General features: G+C 41.9%; 1 protein-coding gene across 1 annotated transcript; it reads right to left on the minus strand.

Annotated features, from left to right (window-relative positions):
• Nucleotides 1–1215: 1215 nt before the first annotated feature.
• LOC114216755 (histone H2A-Bbd type 1-like) lies at nt 1216–1569 on the minus strand. The gene has a single exon (XM_088028572.1). The coding sequence runs from the start codon at nt 1567–1569 to the stop codon at nt 1216–1218; it is 354 nt and encodes a 117-aa protein (XP_087884698.1).
• Nucleotides 1570–22623: the final 21054 nt, after the last annotated feature.

Raw genomic sequence — 22623 nt, forward strand, 5'->3', positions numbered from 1 at the left:
AGAATGAGACTAATAAATGTGTTTATAAAGGAGTACATTTGTAAATAAGTCTGTTACGGGGTGTCTGGGGTGGCTCAGTCGGTTAAGCATCCAACTCTTGATTTTGACTTAGGTCACAATCTCAGGGTTCTGAGACTGAGCCCCGAGTCAGGCTCTGCACTGAGTGTGGAACCTGCTTAAGAGTCTCTCTCCCCCTCTCCCTCTGCCCCTCCCCCCTTTCCTCTCAAATAAGTAAATACATATATAAATAAATCAATCTATTAATAACTATTAAGAACTTCAAGGATTGCATGTCTTAGGCCAGATAATACCTTTGATGTTCCTATTTACCAGTGTCCACAAGAGAGGACAGGGTATACTCCACAGAGTATCACAGCACTAGCTAATAATCCCTATTTCAAGTCCTTTTTTGGAATGAGGCCGGGCATAAATGAATGAAAGCAAGATGAGCACGGTTCCTTTTCTGTACACCTCTTCACGGTTTCCCATCACTCCTCAATCTTCATGTAAGGCCCCTGCCCCCCGTTAAGTTCACGTCAACTGCTATGCCACCCTCTCTACTCCCCCACCCCACTGCCATCTCCTCCTGACCTCCGCGCGTTCCCCTACCACCAATAAAGCCTGCAGCACCTCAGCCTTGGTCTCCAGCCCCACCCCGGTTACCACCATCGTTCTGGAAATTCAGTATGGCCCGGAGACCCCCCGCCTGCCCCCCGGCCAACCTCCTGGCCTCACAGGCCTTGACCTGCTCAGAGCCAGTGAAGACGTCTTTCCCCCACAACCAGCTACTCTCTGTAGGGCTATCCCCACCCAGCAAACACCGTCCCCAGTAACTGCTCCTTGAAACACCTGACTCCAGCATCCTACACTGACCACCCCTTGCACCCTCCACTCCCCATGGGAGATCTCTCCCCCACAACCAGCCACTCCCGCCAGGGCCACTCCCCGCACTGTCCCCAGAGAAACCGCTCGCTGAAACACCAGACTCCAGCTTCCCACACCCACCGCCCCTTGCACCCTCCACTCCCCATGGGAGATCTCCTCCTGGATGTCTCCCAGACACCTCCCGCTCAGAAGGACAGAAACAGAGAGCAGTCAGAAGCACAGCCCTGGATTTAAATCCTTTAATAGCTTTTGCTGACAGAAGAGCAGGCCTCCCTCATCTATGCGCAGTGTTGGGGACTAGATGAGGCTGTGGGCTCTGGTACCTGGTCCTCACCACTCCCTGGGTTGGGGCACGGCTTCCACCTGAGAGTAGGTGTTATCCTCAAAGAGGCGGCTCAGGTGCTCATTGTTGCCCAGGGCCTTCTGCACGTGCTCTGGGGTGATGCGCATCTTGTGGTTGTTGCGGGCCTCCTGACCTGCCAGCTCCAGGATTTTGGCCGTCAGGTACTCGAGAATGCCGGTGAGGAAGACCGGTGTAGATGAGCTCAGGCGCTGGGCATAGTGACCCTCTCGCAGGAGGCGGTCCACGCGGCTAACTGGGAACTGGAGCTCGGCCCTCGCGGAGCGGTACAGACCGTGCCTCTTAGGTCTATAACAGCGCCAGTGGTTTCTTCTCCCAGACATGATGTTCGCTGGGTTTGGCCCTGATCAACCCAGCCTGATGATCCCGGTAGCCTGGGTCTGTCAGGGTACCAGTGCTCCCTCCTACCCACTGTGCCCCTCACTGGTCCGGGAGCTGCCTTTATGACAACCCGACACTATGATGTCATTGATGACACCGGCCCCTGATCAGGACTGGCCTAGAAATGTTTATGACAGAAAACTGGTCTCCCTGTTGACTGGCCCCCCTGTATGAGGGAATGTTTTCTACGTGACTTTAATAGCCTAGCATAAAAAAGGAACATGTGTTCATATGTGAATGAGTGTCATGATTTTATACTTCTTTCATAATTATCTTTAACTGTTTTAGAAGAAACGCCCATATGTCCAATTGTCTCACCTACCAGAGCCAGGTAAACTTCAATGACAGAAAAGTGGACCATATGGACATTTAAAGCCCAGGCATGTCTTTCCTTGGCTCTTCAATGTAACTCCAATGCCCCAATTAGTACACTGTTAACTGTTTATAATTTGTTTTCTTCTCTACTTAGTAGTTTGGTGTTTCTGTTTTGTTTTTGGTTCATTTTTAGACAGTAAGTTATTTCCTGCTATTGATAGCCATGGTTGGGAATTTGGTTTTGGTTTTGGTTTTCTTTTTGTTTTATTTTCTATTTATTTCTTATAAGGTAAAGCCCACATAATATAAAATTCACCGTCTTGGCCATTTTTAAGAGTACAATTCACTGTTTTTTAATACATTCACAGTGCTGTGACACTATCACTTCAGATTCCAGAAGAGTTTCATCACCCCCAAAAGAAACTCCATACCCATTAAAGCAGTAACTCCTTAGTCCTCCCTCCCCACCAGCCCCTAGCAGACAATCTACTTTCTGTCTATATAGGTTTGCCTATTCTAGACATTTATATAAATGGACTCACGTGAGACATTTTGTATCTGGCTTTTTTCACTTAGCATGTTTTCAAGGTTTGTCCACATTATAGCATGTGTCAGTACGTAATTTATTTTTATGGCTGGAGAATAATCCATTGTATACATATATCACATTTTGTTTATTCATTTATCAGTTGATAGACATGTAGGCTGTTTCCAACATTTTGGCTATTATAAATAATGCTGCTTGTGTACATGATTTTGTGTTAACACCTGGCTTCAATTTTCTTGTGTATATACCTAAAAGTGCAATTACTTGGTCATTTGGTGAGAATTTATATTTACGGTCTGACCATCTGGGATCTTTCTAAATAGACTGATGGTTTGTAGAGATCTGGTCCCCGCTGGGTGAAAGACAACAGAGAATCTGGTTTGTCAGTCTTTTTGTTTGTCTATTTTTAGCACAGATCAACTCAGAATGTCATGCGCTCTGGGAGGGGAACACCTACTTGATATCTGTACCAGGGAGGTTTACTGTTTCTGTGTTTATACTTGACCCATGGATGAAACTGTAGAACTGAGGCTATAAGCTCTATTTGTGCCTGTACATCTATGTATCTGTAATTCAGAACTTCATCTCTGATTTTGTGAGTATATAGAAGTTTTCCTACCTCCACATGGTACTAATACATAAGATTATAAAATCTCGGAAATTAAAGGTGCTCTGTTCTGACTGACATATCTAGGTAAATGATTGCTTACATAAATTGAAAATTCCTAAAATAGCCTGGAAATAATGAAATTAAATGTCTGACCCTTTAAATGTGCTTGATTAACAAAAATATTCTCATAGAAACTAACTCAGATTCATTTCAAAAATTTAAATTCAAAGTGAAGTTAAGGGCGCCTGGGTGGCTCAGTTGGTTAAGCGACTGCCTTCGGCTCAGGTCATGATCCTGGACTCCCAGGGTCGAGTCCCGCATCGGGCTTCCTGCTCAGCAGGGAGTCTGCTTCTCCCTCTGACCCTCCCCCTTCTCATGCTCTATCTCATTCTCTCTCTCAAATAAATAAATAAAATCTTTAAAAAAAAAGTGAAGTCAGAGAAAGACAAATACCATATAATTTCACTTGCATGTGGAACTTAAAAAGCAAAACAAACGAGCAAGGGGAAAGAGAGACACACACACAGAGTGAGAGACAAGCCAAGAAACAGACTCTTGAGAACAAACTGGTGGTTACCAGAGGGGAGGCGGGTGGGGGGTATGCTTAAATAGGTAATGGGGATTTAAGGAGTGCACTGGTGATGAGCACCGGGTGACTGATGGAATTGTTGAATCACTATACTGTACACCTGAAACTAATGTAACACTGTATATTAACTATATTGGAATTAAAATATTTTTAAAGTAATTTAAATTCATATAGTTTAAATATTTGGTGAAAAGGATTACTTTAATCTTTAGTTTTTAATAAAAACAACTATGTCTTCTCTGATTTATCAGTGTCAAATATAAACACTTTTTTCTACTTGGGTATGTTTTTCCTAAACTTATACAGGTTTACTGATTAAGCATAGTAGCATTACTTCTAGTTATTAACATTATAAAAATATAAATTTATTTTTAATGAAGTTGAACCATTATTCCAACAATCTTTTATTATCACACTAAGAAGGTTTTGCAGCTTGAAGAAAGTTTGAGACAAGATAATATAAAAAGAAACACGAATCTGTGTTAAAATTTTGCCAAATCTGTCTCCATTTTGATGGGCTTATAAGATTATAAAAATAAGCTTGTGGTTCCCTTAGAATCAAATATTATAGCAATGTAAACCTAGAATTCAGCTTTCTCTCTGTAAAAATGACAATGCTTCCTTGGAGGACTTCTCTGCTCTTAGTAAAAGGTTGTGAAAGTTCACTCTTCATCCCATATGGTAATTTGTTCAAAAGCAGAGATTTCTTATCTCACCAAAATAACATTGTATATTTTATTTCTAATTTATATGTCCTAAATTATTCTCCTTAAAATAGACAAATACCCTACATTTCTATACATATTAAGGACTTGTGTTCATTTAAATATTGTGTTTATTAAATATTATATTGTCACTTTTTTTAATAGGTAGCATTGTTACAAGTATTCATGTTCACCCAAGTGCCTAGTGGTGACTCCTTCAGGCTGGCCTCCCTCTATATTCACGCACTTCCTGTGGAATTCTGCCTTAGGTGGGACACTTCCTTTACTCTTGACGTTCCTGGTAGATTCTTCTCCGGATTGAGGACCAAACACTCATGCACCTCCTGCCTTTCCATCCATTCATGTTCTACATGGTCATCCCCAAGGCTGTCGTCACGTCCTTCCAGAACCCTCACACATCACCTCCATCCAGAATTCTTTCACCAGTGGCCACGTCCTACCTATTCTGGCTGCACCCTTGGACTAGGCTAACCTAGCCCTGCACCCAAGAACATCTTGCAAAGTCCTCCACAAAGCTGGCTGCATTCTGCACCAATGTACCACCTACCATGCCCTTCTCTTTCTAGCTTATACTCTCTAACCTGAACTTCCTGCAGAATACTCTTCTAGCTTGGATATTACTTCCAACCATGCAGCTCCCAACATTTCCGATAGGCTGCCTGCACCCTTCACCTAGGTACTTCTTGATGGAACTCTCCTAGGCTGATTGCATCAACTTATGCATTCCAGCTGAATCCTCCTTTAGACTGAATTCCTCCTCCATCCATTTACTTCCTGTCGGAAAGTACCTTAAGCTGGCTGCAACCTATGTCTATGCACATCCTGCAGAGTCTAACCCTAGCTTGCATCTTTTCTTCACCTATGCACCTACTGTCATATCCTTGCCTGCACCCTGCCACAACTGGTTGAATCCTCCACCCGTGCATTTCCTGCCAAGTCCTCTGTCTTAGTCTATTCAGGCTGCTGTAACAAAATACAACAGGGTACCTTATAAATAACAGAAATTCATTGCTCACAGTCGTGGAGGCTGGAAGTCCAATATCATGGCACAGCCATGGTCAGATGAGGGCCCTTTTCTGGGTCACATACATCTCACTGGATGTTCACAAGGCAGAAGGGCAAGGGATCCCTCTGGAGCCCCATTTGTGAGACACTAATTCTATTCATGAGGGCTCCACCCTCATGGCTTAAACACCTCCTAAAGGGCCCACCTGCTAATATCATCACATTGGGCATTAGGATTTCAATATCTATATTTTGGAGGACACAAACATTCCAACCACAGCATCCTCCCCTAGTCTGGATGTATTTAACCCTAGGAACCTCCTACTGGGTCTTCTCTGAGGCAGGATACTCCCTCTTTGAATGTCTCTATTACCGCATCATCTACAATCCTGAGTGCCCTCTCCACCTAAGTTCTCTTTTCCAGATATATCCTAGGCTGGCTCTAGTCACCATGCACTTTCTCCAATATCCTATGAATAGGCTGTTTGTGCACTCCTCTCAAGTACTTCCTGCTGGGTTCTACCCTCATCTGGCCACATACTCCACCTCCTGCCAAGTCCTTCCCAAGACTGGATGATCTCTATACTCACATACCTCCTGCCAGGTGTAACCCTAGATGGGCTGCACCCCACACCAATGCAGTTCTACCATATGTTTCCCTATGATGGCTGTATCTTCCATTCATGCACCACCCACCATGTCCTCTCCCATGTTGGATGTTCCCTCCTTCTAGGTATATCCTGCCGAATCCTCTTCTAGGCTGGCTGCACATTCCACCAATATACTTCCTGAAATATCCTCTCCTGGACTGGATGCTCTATCTACTCATATACCTCCTACCCCAACCTCCATTAGTCTGGCTGCAGTCTCTATCCATGCACCTATTCTAGACTCTTCCCATAGGCTGCAAACTTCCACACATGAACTTCCATGCTTAGACTCGCTGCACCCTATAGCTATGCACCTCCTGCTGAATCCTAATTTAGGCAGAATGATTTCCCTACCCATGTTTCTCCTAATGCCTGCTGTCCTAAGCTGGATGCTCCCTCCACTCATGCACTTCCTATTATGTAACATAAGGCCAGCTGTGCCTTCCACACATGCAACTCCTGCAGAGCGATCCTCTAGGCCATATACATCTGCCAACCATCATATCTTGTCAAGTCCTATACAGGCTGTCTGAATCCTACATCCATGAAGCTGCTCAGGTCCCTCCCATAGGCTGGCTATATTCGGCATCCACACACCCTCTGCCATGTCTTCCACAGGCTAGAACCAAACTCTACCCAGGCAAATCCTATCATTTCTTCCCCTAGGCTGACTGCACCTATTATTCATACACCTCTGGCAGAGTTATCTCCCAAGATGGACACTTCCTGCACCATTTACTTCTTGCTGGATTCTGTCCTAGAATTCCTGCAAACTTCATTCATGCATATCCATCTAGTCTTCCCCTAAGTTGGAAGCTCCCAAAACATTCACTTCCCGTCAGCTTATCTCCCAAATTGGTTTCACCTTACAGGCAAGCACCTCCCTCAAGGTCCTTCTTGACCAGACTGATCAAATGCTGTACTCGATAGAAGTTTAGCCTGGTTTGACTACGATGGCTAGGCTCTCAACTTTATGTGATATTCTCAAACTGTAATTTGTTTTCTCCATCTCAAAGTATGTGCATAAAAACAAACATTTCCTGCCTAGATCTTCCTGTTCTCACAATGTGCAAGAAACAAGTAGTTTTTAGCATGCCCTTCCTCTTTCTACAGCCACCTATCCCATGATCTCTACATAAAATAGCTTTGCTTATTTCCCCCACTCTGAGATGTTTTTGCCTTAAATTTTGAATATCTCTTTATTGCAATAGTCCTCAATAAAGTCTTTCTTTACTAATATCTGGGCTTGCTTTTTTTTTTTTTTTAATCTTGACACTATGGTGACATTACTTGGATGGAGTGGTGACTGTCTCGTTAGACCCATCATCCTCACCCAGTTAATAATGCTAGTCTCCAGGACCCTTTGAGCCCTTTCATGGCTGGGGAAATTGAGATGCATGGTGAGTTGCAATTCCTTATCCTTTGCTCTGACATTTGTCTGTTTTAGCACAGTAAAGACTTTACTTTCTCCTTACTTTCTTACTCTCCTGTTTCTCTGTCTTCCCTGTCTGTTTCTGAGTGAGGTCAATGACCCTGACTCTTTAATGGGAAATCAAATCTTGTGTTTAAGACCAAGGCCTTTAGCACTGAGAGGTGTTCATTTCATTATCCTGGAAAACCCTCAAACTCACTGATATCCCCTAGAATCCTCTTGCATAGGATACATGCTCCATCAGTCCAGTTTTACTTCCATCTAAATTTTCCAAGAATAGCAAAAATTTGTGGGTTATCTCCAACTGGTTCACTTGCTAGGGGCTCCATACATAAGATCTCATTAAAACAATGTTCTACTTATTTTGTTTAGTATGAAGAGGCAGAAAAGCTCATATCCAACAGTATCTTTTCAGGAGCCATTATTTCCTTCAAAGACCATCTTCCTTACCCACTCTTCTAAGACCTCTCACTTTCCATCCTATCCCCCCTTTCTACTTTCCCCTTTTTAAACCACTTTTGACCTAACCTTTAGCTTCCTTGAATCCTTCATTCTGTCATCCTTCAACCCTCCTATCTCCTCCACCCCTACCAGACCTTTCCCTTTCCAGTCTTTCCCCGAGATCCACAGAATCACTTAAGTTTTAGGCTTCCCTCCTCCCCCTGTGGACTCTTGAGGAGCTGAAGGAACCCACGATTAATCAACTGAGACTACAATTTGCAAACCCTAGTCTCACTCTGATATTCATGCCATCATTAAATATTTTCTGGATCACTGAACAAACCAAGAGGAATTTTCCACTCCGTCTGAACTATTCCTTAGAGCCTGCTCACCAAGGCCTCCTGACCTTTACCAACTGGTCAATTTCCTTGTAGATCCAGGAGATGCCACCCTTTGGTTTTAAGGGGCTAGGTAAGATACCACAAACGAGGTCATTGTGATGGATCAATATAGCATGATTTCTTTTCATAAAGCCAAGAAAATTGGTAACATCCTTCTTGCTTCTATCTCCCTGGCTTTCACTTCCAAATTTTATGGGTCACAAATATAAGAATTAAACAACAATGAAACAAATCTGTCTCCAACTTTAAACACAGATTAACAGTATTTGGAAGTATTTTTCAGGTCTCTCTACAAATGACCATACACAGTTCTAGCCTTAGTCACCAGTTTGGCTAATGGACTAAAGTCCCTAATCGAGAAATCATACAAATGCACAACATAAACTGTCATACAGACCCCCTCTCTGGATTCATGCTCTAACTCAACATCATGAGGATGCCATACTTGAAAAATCTGAATCAACACAACATAAGCTCATGGTTCATCAACTTAGACAACTATAAAGAATGGTACTTAATGTATATGGCCTTAATTCCTTTTGGAAACTCTCTACTGACAAGGATATATGAAAATATGTATATTTTTAAATAAACACTAGACTATAAATGGAAGTCCAATCAGCTTCTTAGTGGACACAAAAGTTTCTTACTCCATCATAAATGTCTCAAATTTTCCTACAACCCTTCCTCAGAATACACAAAATGTTTCTGTGATGGAATCAGACCACCTGCTGCTCAACTGGCCACTATACCAACCACTAACTATCTGATTTGGGTATCTATACTCAACACAGCTTTCTCCTTAACAGGACAACACCAGTTAACTTCTTGGAAAGAGACCTTCTCTCCATCTGGAACATTCACATAAGTTCTTCCCTCCAAATAATTCACTATAAAAAGTCCCTATTCCTTTTTTTTTTAAGATTTTATTTATTCATTTGAGAGAGAGAGAGAGCGAGAGGGTGAGTACAAGCAGGGGGAGCTGCAGGAAGAGGGAGAAGCAGTCTCCCGACTAACAGGGAGCCCAATGAGGGGCTTGATCCCAGGACCCTGGGATCATGACCTGAGCTGAAGGCAGTCACTTAACTGACTGAGCCATGCAGGTGCCTCCCTATTCCTTCTTAATATACACTTTTATTCCCTCACAGCTCTCACATATCATGCTGCTTTCCTTGCATTCCTTAAACTTTTAAAGACTCCCCTAAACTCCAAAATAACTAAAATCTTTTTTCACATTTTTGAAGCCCTTTGGAATGCTGGACCTACTTATACTGGCCAAATTTTACATGCAGGGACCTTAAGGGTGGCACATGATCCTTACATACCACTTCCAAGACTGATATAATATCCCTTAAATCCAGAGCACATCAACCAGGAACTCTTAGTCAGTATACTACTCATACCAACCTCTAGACCCTGTAACACTTCTCTGCTATTTAAAAAAATGGAAAAATGGTATGGGCTAGTCCAAGATATATAGGACATAACAAGATTATTAAACCTCAATTCCCTTCAGTCCCAAATCTTAGTATCATCTTAGTAAACAAGTTCATGGACACGAACTATTTTAGATCTATGTACTGCATTTTTCAACTCTCAACATGTCTTTTTTTTTTTTTTAAAGATTTTACTTATTTTTTTGACAGAGAGAGCACAAGCAGGGGGAGCAGCAGAGGGAGAGGGAGAAGCAGGCTCCCCGCTGAGCAGGGAGGAGCCTGATGTGGGGCTTGATCCCAAGACCCCAGGATCATGACCTGAGCTGAAGGCAGAAGCTTAACCAACTGAGCCACCCAGGTGCGCCAACATTTGTCGTCTTTTAGTTGGCAACATCAACAGTACACCTGGACAGTTATACCTCAAGGCATCACTGAAGCCCCTACCTATGTTTCTTGTTCTCAATGCAAATCTTAATTTAATCTTAAATCTTAAATCACGTATCCTAGAAAATCTACTCAGATCTACTATGTCAATGATCTTCTGTTACACGTTTCTAATATTGATCATTTTATCATGGACACTTTATTTACTCCAGGCCTTACTCAAAAAACGTCATAAATTATCTAGCAATAAGATGAAACTCTGCAACCCTCAGATACTTTACCACAGGCATGGCATTTCCCATAAAGGCAAAACATTCCCTCCACAGCACATCTCCACCATTCCTGAGTATAGCCTACATAAAACAAAAAGACAAAATATGGTTTGGGGGCATTAACTGGATACTGTTGGGTATGGGTCTCAAATATCTTTTCTATTGCCTGTCCAATACATAACATGACAAAGGAAAATCACTCCAGAGATCCTTTAATAGAAATCTCCTACATTCACATGGACTTCCAGACCCTCAAACTACTGTTGCCTCAGCCTGCAACTTAGGGCTATCTACTCTCCACCTTTATAAAAGGAAGGGGACACCCTTCATGAGATTGTCCCATAACATAACAGAATCCATTGCCTCATCAATTACATTAACCTGACTTTAGATCCAGTGGCTCCTTGTCTAGGGACGGTCACCACAGCTGCCTATGCTTTCAAGCTGGTGCTGAGATGGTTTAGGATACCTTCTAGACCTTTATGTATCTCATGATACCCAAACTCTGTTCCTCACTGAAAATATTCAACATTTCTCCACATCCAGACTTACCTCTTACAAAATCTTGCCACTATATCCCTCCCAAGTTATTATTCATAGGTGCCAAACCCCCAACCTTGCCACTCTTCCATCTCTTCCTATTAATGGACAACCCAACAACTACATACATGCCACTCAGTCTCCTCCCTTCCTTATCCAGATCTCTCTAAAACACTCCTACTTGTCTTGTCCCCTGCCTTTCACTATTTGTAGATAAATCCATCTCTGAGGAAATTAAGTACACTTCTGGTTGCCTATGCCATCACAGACTTTACTTAACAATTGAAAGCTGGTCCTTTACAAGAGCCAAATCAGTTGAGATAGCCAAACTCACTGTTCCTACACAAGTCTGTTACTTACCCAAGACAAAAAGGTTAATACACTGATAGCAGGCATGTTTTTGGTATTACACATGACCTTAGAATGTTATGGAAACAGAATTTATAACAGCTGTAGGAACCCATAAAAAATGGTCCATTGGTAAGCTAAGAGTCAAAAATTCTTAAGATTCAGACTCATACCTCAAATGAGACACCTGAATCTAAGGGTAACACACTGGTTGACAAACATAAAGCGAGTTACACAGCAAGGCACATCCACCTCCACTAATAAAACTTCACCAAGTCTTATGGTAGCTAAACTCCTACCAGAATCCTTATTGAAGTACCTCAAGGTAAAACGAATCTTGGCACCAGATAAAGAGAAAGCTAAATGGAAACAAACTAGATATTTTATATACCTAGATCATACTCTTGAGACACCCACAGTCCCCTGGTCTTTCCATAGGCATGCAAAATCAAGTTCATAACCTTCAGAAAATGACCACCACAAGAGAAATACCTTGCAATATCTTCTCTCTAAACACTGGTGGTAAATTTTACTTCAATTATTGAACAGATCACCTTGACATGTCCCATCTGCCAAAAGCATAAAGAAAGATTATAAATGTGAGACATGGATAAAAATCTGTTCCTGATGTTCTTTTCATGCATTGGCAAATGGATTTTATCCAATGTCCCAACTCCCAAGGTAACAAATATCTACTGACCATTTATGCTTATTTTCTGGATGGAAGTTAAGGCTCTTGAGATAAAGAAATTGCCCTACATCATCCAGGTGGGCCCTAAGTGCCATCACATCTGTCCTTATAAGACAGAGGCAGAGGAAGATTTCACAGAGCCAGAAGAGAGCACACACATGCACGCATGCACACAACAAGGTAATGAGAAAACAGAGGGTGAGACTGGAGTGAAGCAGCCAAAAGATTAGAAATGCCAGGCATCGACCAGAAGCTAGAGGAAGCAAGATACAGGCTCTCCATTTAGCCTCTGGAGAGATCACAACCCTGCTGACACTCTGATTCAGACTTTTGGCCTCCAGAGCTGTGAGATAATACATTTCTGTTATTTCAAGCCACCAAGATTGTGGTAATTTGTTATAGTAGGCACAGAAAATTACTGCAACTCCTTATGAAATAATAACTGGAAGGCCCATGAGAATTTCTTATTCTACCTGGACACTCAATAATTCAATCTAATATAGCCAGATGTCCTTATTTACTATAAAGGACTTATTAAGGGGGCGCCTGGGTGGCTCAGTTGGTTAAGCGACTGCCTTTGGCTCAGGTCATGATCTCAGGGTCCTGGGATCAAGCCCCGCATCAGGCTCCCTGCTCGGCGGGAAACCTGCTTCTCCCTTTCCCACTCCCCCTGCTTGTGTTCCCTCTCTCGCTGTCTCTCTCTCTCTGTCAAATAAATAAATAAAATCTTAAAAAAAAAAATAAAGGACTTATTAAGTATACTCATACTTATCGCCAACAGGTTAAGACTGCCTTTCCTTCTGATGTGTCTTTCTACCCTCTTCACAGTCTTCAATTAGAGGATAAAATCTTTTGGAAATACACCACGCAAAGATTAATCTTGAACCTAGATGGAAAGAATCTTACACAACCCTTCTCATAACCATTAACACAACCAAACATCAAGGAATCAAACCCTGGATTTATAATCCTCAACTTAAAAATATAATACGTACAGATTGTCCCCCACTTATGATGGTTCAACTTAAAATTTTTTGACTTTAAGACAGCATGAAAGCAATTTGCATTCAGTAGAAAAACACTTTGGATTTTGAATTGTGATCTTTTCCTGGACTAGCAATATGCAGTACGATACTCAGTTATGATGCTGGCCAGGGGCAAGCCACAGCTCCCAGTCAGCCAAGCGATCACAAGGGTACACAACCAACACAATGACAACCATAATGATAATCATGTGGGTAACCACACCAATAACCACACAACTGTTTTTCACTTTCAGTATAGTATTGAATAAATTACATGAGATAGTCAATACTTTATTCTAAAATAAGTTTTGTGTTAGATGACTTTGCCCAACAGTAGTCTAATATAAGTGTTCTGAGCATGTTTAAGGCAGGCTTAGTTAAGCTATGATGTTCAGTAAGTTAGGTGTATTAAATGCATTTTTGACTTACAATAGCTTCCATTTATGATGGGTCTATCTGGCCAGAGTCCCATCATAAAGTCAAGCAAGATCTGTATTCTACATGGGACTCCACTAATAACTGGGAACCTTAAATAGACTCCTCTAAGAATCTCCAGAAACAGATGATATCATGACTTAGGCAGCTTTCTCAAGAATGATGAAAAAACAGTAATTAGCTTCTAGCCAAGATGCTAGAACAAGACTCCCAGAGTTCCCAATCCCAATATTTACACTACCATCAGGGGCAAACATAATCCATACTCTCTGCCTTGTTATATGTCTCTATTTGACCCTGACCCAAATGAAAGTAACTTCACTTTGTGTTTGGGAATGTCCTTCCTGTGAACACCAAATTCAGGACTTCCCTCTTCCCCAACAAATAATCTAAGTCTCTGTCTTAAGAGTTCCAATAAAGAGGTAGGAGCAAGATGGCGGAGGAGTAGGAGACCTAGATTTCGTCTGGTCTCAGGAATTCAGCTGAATAGGGATCAAACCATTCTGAACACCTACGAACTCAACAGGAGATCGAACAGGAGAGTAGCAACAACTCTCTGAACAGAGAAGCGACCACTTACTGGAAGGTAGGGCGTGCGGAGAAGTGAATCCGAGGCGATATTCGGGAGGATAGACGGCGGGGGAGGGGCCTCCGCCGGCCGCTTCTGGCAAGTGCTAGAGCCACGGAGCACAAAATCGGACCTTTTAGAAGTTGGCTCGGCGGAGGGACATCGCTGCAGTGGCTAAGCGGGGGGTGGAATCCTCCCGGGACAGTGTGGTCTCAGGACCCTCGGGGTCACAGGAAGACCGGGGGTGCCTGAGTGCGCCAGAGCTCCCAGGGATCGGAGCAGGGAAGCCGGCTGCAGAGACGGAGCTGAGGCGCGGGCTCTCAGCTCGGGGTTGCCATAAACTGTGATCTGCGGCCCAGTCGCGCCACTGCTCCTCCAGCAGGGACCCAACAAGTAGCAGATCCGGGGAGACTCCCCTTCCTTCCCGGGGAGGAGCGGTGCGGGAACGCACTGCAGGGATCTGCTGGGTTTGGAGACTCCGCGCGGGGTCGGGTGCCAGAGATAGCAACGCTCGATCACAGGCCCGGTGAGCACGGAGTGCGGCCGGAGACCGGGGACAAGGAAGTGACTGCTTTTCTCTGGGGGCACACTGAGGAGCGGGGCCCCGAGTTCTCAGCTCCTCCGAGTGGAGATTGGGAGGCCACCATTTCTGCCCTGGTCCTCCAAAGCTGTACCGAGAGCTTGCAGGGAACAAAAGCTCCTGAGAGCAAACCGGAGCAGCTTCCTTAGCCCGGACCGACAAGGGCGGGGCAATTCCGCCTCCGGCAAAGACATTTGGGAACCACAGCAACAGGCCCCTCCCCCAGAAAATCAACACAAACAGCCAGCAAGCCAAGACCAAGTTGATCGATCAAGGAGAATAGGAGAACTCCAGCGCTAGGGGAATACTGCACATAGATTCATGGCTTTTTTTTTTTTTTTTTTTACCATGATTCATTATTTCATCAAAGTTAATTTTTGTTGACTGTTTTTTATTTTTCTTTTTCCATTTTTCAACCAACATCTTATAAATCCCTTTTTAAAAAAAAAATTTTATTTTTCATTTTTAGAGTTATATTTTATCCCTTCATAGTAGTTACCCTTATTTTTGGCATATATATATAAGTTGTTCTCTCTTTAAAATTTTGAGGTACAGTTTCTTCTAACAGATCAAAATATAACCTAAATCACTAGTGTATGGCTTTGTTCTAGTCTCCTGCCTGATCACATTCTCTCCCTTTTTCCTTTTTTTTTTTCTTAAATCTTCTTTCTTTTTTCAAACAACTTATCTTACCAAGTCCTTTTATAAAATCTTTTATAATTTTCATCTTTACAGTCATCTTCCATCCCTTCATTGTATCAACCCTTATTTTGTACATATATGTCTTTCTTCCTTTAAAATTTTAGGAGGCACTTTTTTCTAACAGACCAAAATACGCCCAAAATCTAGTGTGTGGCACTGATCTATGCATTAGCCTGATCATATTTGATCATATTCTGCCTTTTTTGTATTGTTTTGTTTTTGTTTTTATCTTTTTTTTTTCTTTTTGTCTTTCTTTTTTCTTTCTTTCCCTTTCTTTTCCCCTGGTTTCAGGTCTTTTCTGATTTGTATACAGTATATTTGCTAGGGACGTTGTAAACCTGTTAGCATTTTGTTCTCTCATTCATCTATTCTCCTCTGGACAAAATGACAAGACGAAAGAAATCACCTCAGCAAAAAGAACAAGAGGTAGTACCGTCAGCCAGGGACCTACTCAATACGGACATTAGTACGATGTCGGACCTAGAGTTCAGAATCATGACTTTAAAGATACTAGCTGGGCTTGAAAAAAGCGTGGAAGTTATTAGAGAAACCCTTTCTGGAGAAATAAAAGAACTAAAATCTAACCAAATCGAAATCAAAAAGGCTATTGATGAGGTGCAATCAAAAATGGGGGCACTAAATGCTAGGATAAATGAGGCAGAAGAGAGAATCAGCGATATAGAAGACCAAATGATGGAAAATAAAGAGGCTGAGAAAAAGAGAGAGAAACAACTACAGGATCACGAGGGCAGAATTCGAGAGATAAGTGATATGATAAGACGAAACAACATTAGAATAATTGGGATCCCAGAAGAAGAAGAGAGAGAGAGAGGGGCAGAAGGTATATTGGAGCAAATTATAGCAGAGAACTTCCCTAATGTGAGGAAGGAAACAGGCATTAAAATCCAGGAGGCACAGAGAACCCCTCTCAAAATCAATAATAATAGGTCAACACCCCGACATCTAATAGTAAAACTTACGAGTCTCAGAGACAAAGAGAAAATCCTGAAAGCAGCTCGGGAGAAGAGATATGTAACCTACAATGGTAGAAACATTAGATTGGCAACAGACCTATCCACAGAGACCTGGCAGGCCAGAAAGGACTGGCAAGATATCTTCAGAGCACTAAACGAGAAAAATATGCAGCCAAGAATACTATATCCAGCTAGGCTATCATTGAAAATAGAAGGAGAGATAAAAAGCTTCCAGAACAAACAAAAACTAAAGGAATTTGCAAACACAAAACCAGCCCTCCAAGAAATATTGAGAGGGGTCCTCTAAGCAAAGAGAGAACCTAAAAGCAGCAAAGAGCAGAAACGAACACAGACAACAGACAGTTAACAGTCACCTTACAGGTAATACAATGGCACTAAATTCATACCTTTCAATAGTTACCCTGAATGTAAATGGGCTCAATGCCCCAATCAAAAGACACAGGCTATCAGATTGGATTAAAAAACAAGACCCATCAATATGCTATCTGCAAGAGACTCATTTTAGACCCAAAGACACCCCCAGATTGAAAGTGAGGGGGTGGAAAACCATTTACCATGCTAATGGACACCAAAAGAAAGCTGGGGTGGCAATCCTTATATCAGACAAACTAGATTTTAAAACAAAGACTGTAATAAGAGATGAGGAAGGACACTATATCCTACTGAAAGGGTCTATCCAACAAGAAGATCTAACAATTGTAAATATCTATGCCCCGAACATGGGAGCAGCCAATTATATAAGGCAATTAATAACAAAAGCAAAGAAACACATTGACAACAATACAATAATAGTGGGGGACTTTAACACCCCTCTGACTGAAATGGACAGATCATCTAAGCAAAAGATCAACAAGGAAATAAAGACTTTAAATGACACACTGGACCAAATGGACTTCACAGACATATTCAGAACATTCCATCCCAAAGCAAAGGAATACACATTCTTCTCTAGTGCCCATGGAACATTCTCCAGAATTGATCACATCCTAGGTCACAAATCAGGTCTCAATCGGTACCAAAAGATTGGGATCATTCCCTGCATATTTTCAGACCACAATGCTTTGAAACTAGAACTCAACCACAAGAGGAAAGTCGGAAAGAACTCAAATACATGGAGGCTAAAGAGCATCCTACTAAAGAATGAATGGGTCAACCAAGAAATTAAAGAAGAATTAAAAAAATTCATGGAAATCAATGAAAATGAAAACACAACTGTTCAAAATCTTTGGGATACAGCAAAGGCAGTCCTGAGAGGAAAGTATATAGCAGTACAAGCCTTTCTCAAGAAACAAGAAAGGTCTCAAATACACAACCTAACCCTACATCTAAAGGAGCTGGAGAAAGAACAGCAAATAAAGCCTAAACCCAGCAGGAGAAGAGAAATCATAAAGATCAGAGCAGAAATCAATGAACTAGAAACCAAAAGAACAGTAGAACAGATCAACGAAACTAGGAGCTGGTTCTTTGAAAGAATTAACAAGATTGATAAACCCCTGGCCAGACTGATCAAAAAGAAAAGAGAAATGACCCAAATCAACAAAATCATGAATGAAAGAGGAGAGATCACAACCAACACCAAAGAAATACAAACAATTATAAGAACATATTATGAGCAACTCTATGCCAGCAAATTAGATAACCTGGAAGAAATGGGTGCATTCCTAGAGATGTATCAACTACCAAAATTGAACCAGGAAGAAATAGAAAACCTGAACAGACCTATAACCACTAAGGAAATTGAAACAGTCATCAAAAATCTCCCAAGAAACAAAAGCCCAGGGCCAGATGGCTTCCCAGGGGAATTCTATCAGACATTTCAAGAAGAATTAATACCTATTCTCCTGAAACTGTTCCAAAAAATAGAAATGGAAGGGAAACTTCCAAACTCATTTTATGAGGCCAGCATTACCTTGATCCCAAAACCAGACAAAGACCCCATCAAAAAAGAGAATTACAGACCAATATCCTTGATGAACATGGATGCAAAAATTCTCACCAAAATACTAGCCAATAGGATCCAACAGTACATTAAAAGGATTATTCACCACGACCAAGTGGGATTTATCCCTGGGCTGCAAGGCTGGTTCAACATCCGCAAATCAATCAGCGTGATACAATACATTAACAAAAGAAAGAACAAGAATCATATGATCCTCTCAATAGATGCAGAAAAAGCATTTGACAAAGTACAGCATCCTTTCTTGATCAAAACTCTTCAGAGTATAGGGATAGAGGGTACATACCTCAATATCATAAAAGCCATCTATGAAAAACCTACAGCGAATATCATTCTCAATGGGGAAAGGCTGAGAGCTTTTCCCCTAAGGTCAGGAACGCGGCAGGGATGTCCACTCTCACCACTGCTATTCAACATAGTATTAGAAGTCCTAGCCACAGCAATCAGACAACAAAAAGAAATCAAAGGCATCCAAATCGGCAAAGAGGAAGTCAAACTCTCACTCTTTGCAGATGATATGATACTGTATGTGGAAAACCCAAAAGACTCCACCCCAAAACTGCTAGAACTCATACAGGAATTCAGTCAAGTAGCAGGATATAAAATCAATGCACAGAAATCGGTGGCATTCCTATACACCAACAACAAGACAGAAGAGAGACAAATCAAGGAGTCGATCCCATTTACAATTGCACCCAAAACCATTAGATACCTAGGAATAAATCTAACCAAAGAGGCAAAGGATCTGTACTCAGAAAACTATAAAATACTCATGAAAGAAATTGAAGAAGACACAAAGAAATGGAAAAACGTTCCATGCTCATGGATTGGGAGAATCAACATTGTGAAGATGTCAATGCTACCTAGAGCAATCTACACATTCAATGCAATCCCCATCAAAATACCATCCACTTTTTTCAAAGAAATGGAACAAATAATCCTAAAATTTGTATGGAACCAGAAGAGACCCAGAATAGCCAGAGGAATACTGAAAAAGAAAAGCAAAGCTGGTGGCATCACAATTCCGGACTTCCAGCTCTATTACAAAGCTGTCATCATCAAGACAGTATGGTACTGGCACAAAAACAGACACATCGATCAATGGAACAGAATCGAGAGCCCAGAAATGGACCCTCAACTCTATGGTCAACTTATCTTTGACAAAGCAGGAAAGAATGTCCAATGGAAAAGAGACAGTCTCTTCAACAAATGGTGTTGGGAAAATTGGACAGCCACATGCAGAAGAATGAAACTGGACCATTTCCTTACACCACACACAAAAATAGACTCCAAATGGTTGAAAGACCTAAACGTGAGACAGGAGTCCACCCAAATCCTAAAGGAGAACACAGGTAGCAACCTTTTCGACCTTAGCCGCAACAACTTCTTCCTAGAAACATCGCCAAAGGCACGGGAAGCCAGGGCAAAAATGAACTATTGGGATTTCATCAAGATAAAAAGCTTTTGCACAGCAAAAGAAACAGTCCACAAAACCAAAAGACAACTGACAGAATGGGAGAAAATATTTGCAAATGACATATCAGATAAAGGGCTAGTATCCAAAATCTATAAAGAACTTATCAAACTCAACACCCAAAGAACAAATAATCCAATCAAGAAATGGGCAGAAGACATGAACAGACATTTCTCCAAAGAAGACATCCAAATGGCCAACAGGCACATGAAAAAGTGCTCAACATCGCTCGGCATCAGGGAAATCCAAATCAAAACCTCCATGAGATACCACCTCACACCCGTCAGAATGGCTAAAATTAACAAGTCAGGGAATGACAGATGTTGGCGGGGATGTGGAGAAAGGGGAACCCTCCTACACTGTTGGTGGGAATGCAAGCTGGTGCAACCCCTCTGGAAAACAGTATGGAGGTTCCTCAAACAGTTGAAATTAGAGCTACCGTTTGATCCAGCAATTGCACTACTGGGTATTTACCACAAAGATACAAATGTAGGGACCCGAAGGGGTACGTGTACCCCAATGTTTATAGCAGCAATGTCCACCATAGCCAAACTGTGGAAAGAGCCAAGATGCCCATCGACAGATGAATGGATAAAGAAGATCTGGTATATATACACAATGGAATATTATGCAGCCATCAAAAGGAATGAGATCTTGCCATTTGCAACGACGTGGATGGAACTGGAGGGTGTTATGCTGAGTGAAATAAGTCAATCAGAGAAAGACATGTATCACATGACCTCACTGATATGAGGAATTCTTAATCTCAGGAAAGAAACTGAGTGTTACTGGAGTGGTTGGGGGTGGGAGGGATGGGGTGGCTGGGTGATAGACATTGGGGAGGGTATGTGCTACGGTGAGCGCTGTGAATTGTGCAAGACTGTTGAATCACAGTTCTGTACTTCTGAAACAAATAACGCAACTTATTTTAAGAAAAAAGAAAAAGAAGAAGATAACAGGAGAGGAAGAAAAGGGGAGTATGTCAGAGGGGGAGACGAACCATGAGAGATGATGGACTCTGAAAAACAAACTGAGGGTTCTAGAGGGGAGGGGGTAGGGGGATGGGTTAGCCTGGTGATGGGTATTGAGGAGGGCACGTTCTGCATGGAGCACTGGGTGTTATGAACAAACAATGAATCATGGAACACTGCACCAAAAACTAATGATGTAATATATGGTGATTAACATAACAATAAAAAAAAAAGAGTTCCAATAAAGATAAAAATGCAAATCCATGGGAAAATTAACTCCATGATCCCAGGGTAGCCCCCAGCGAGATGAATTTTACACTTGTTGGTATCTTCCCTGCTAAATAAATTTGATCCTGCTATCTAGCTAAGCTTTTTGGTCCTTACTTAATTTTTGCCTTTACCTAAAAAAAATTTTTTTTGTTCGTTTTGAGAAAGGGAAGCGGGGCGGGGGGTGGGTAGAAGGAGAGGGAGAGAGAGAATCTTCACCAGGCTCTAGCCCAGCACGGAGCCCAATGTTGGGCTCGATCGCACAACTCTGAGATCATGACCTGAGCCGAAATCAAGAGTCAGACACTTAACCAACAGCCACCCAGGCGCCCCTACCTTTACCTAAACCTTTACTGAGACAGCCTTTTTCTTTCATATTAACTTTTATGTGACCTCTGATTTGGGTTTTTCAGATCCAGATGATCTGAACAATCTAAAAGGGACAAAATGTGTTATAGTCTCAAGCTTGGTTCCAGTTCCAAAATGTGTCTTTTTTTGTTTTGTTTTGTTTTGTTTTCCATAAGGTTCTGAGGAAGCTCCCAAAACTGAAGCAAACACATGTGACTAAATTTGGAAAGCTTACCCTAAAATCCTTAATCATGTGTGGACCTTATTCCTGGGACCACCACTGTGTACGCCATGTGAGAAGTTAGCTGAAATCCCCTCATTTTCCATGTTTTGTTCCAGGAGGTAACAACTGTGGACATCTCACCCAAATCACCATCATCATCAGAGGATTCCAAGAACACCAACAAGCAGTCCTTCACAATCACAAAATGATCTGGCTTCCCCAGGGGGCACTTACACAGTAGTTGGAAGTAACTGCTACTAATATGTTCCTTAGAACCTCTCTGACATCTGTGTCATCACTAAATATTCAGATCACAAACTGGGACATTGACTGTACCAACACACCTGCCCTCACACCACCGAGCTGAAATGCTTTTCATCCGTGTCCTGGAATCCATTAGAAAGGTTGCCTTCTAATGTAAAGTCCTGGTTTTAATCTCTTATGTATCCACTAATCTTTATCTTCCTCTTTCTGATTATTTTTATATTTATCCCTTTAATCAAATGCCTCATCAACAGAACCATTCGGCAACTACCATTTAAGCAGCATGTCCAACAGAGGGTTCTCCATGAACAACACTGAGTGCACTCTGGACCTGAGGACTATTTCACTCACCCATTCCCTACTTCAGATTTCCCTTATCCTTGAGTTGCCCAGGGACAGTCTCTCTGATCATGCATTGTACTTGACATAACCTTAGCCTGGCTTGAATAAGACAGATTGACCTTAAACTCTTTAAATGAACTTCCACACTTCTTTTTCTCCTTCTCATGCCCAGACCCCAGCCTTATGTGCCTAAGAGAAAACAACATTCTCTGCCTCAACTTTCCTGTTGTTGTAATGTTTGATGCAGTTCACTGGGTTTCTAGAACTCTCCAGAAGTGTTTATCAACCTGCTTTCTCTTTCCATATCCAGTGTCGGCATATAAAAGATTTGCTCGTCCAGCCCTTCTACAAGATGTTCCTAACTTAGGCTTTGAGGGTCCCCCTAATACAACAGACACTCTTAATTCTTTCATTAATAATGCCTAGAAGTGCATTTATTTTTTTATTTTTGACATTCAC

This window comes from Eumetopias jubatus, unplaced genomic scaffold (assembly GCF_037043125.1).
Source record: "Eumetopias jubatus isolate StellerSeaLion01/CBP00866 unplaced genomic scaffold, mEumJub1_p1.0 scaffold_11, whole genome shotgun sequence".
Taxonomy (NCBI): domain Eukaryota; kingdom Metazoa; phylum Chordata; class Mammalia; order Carnivora; family Otariidae; genus Eumetopias; species Eumetopias jubatus.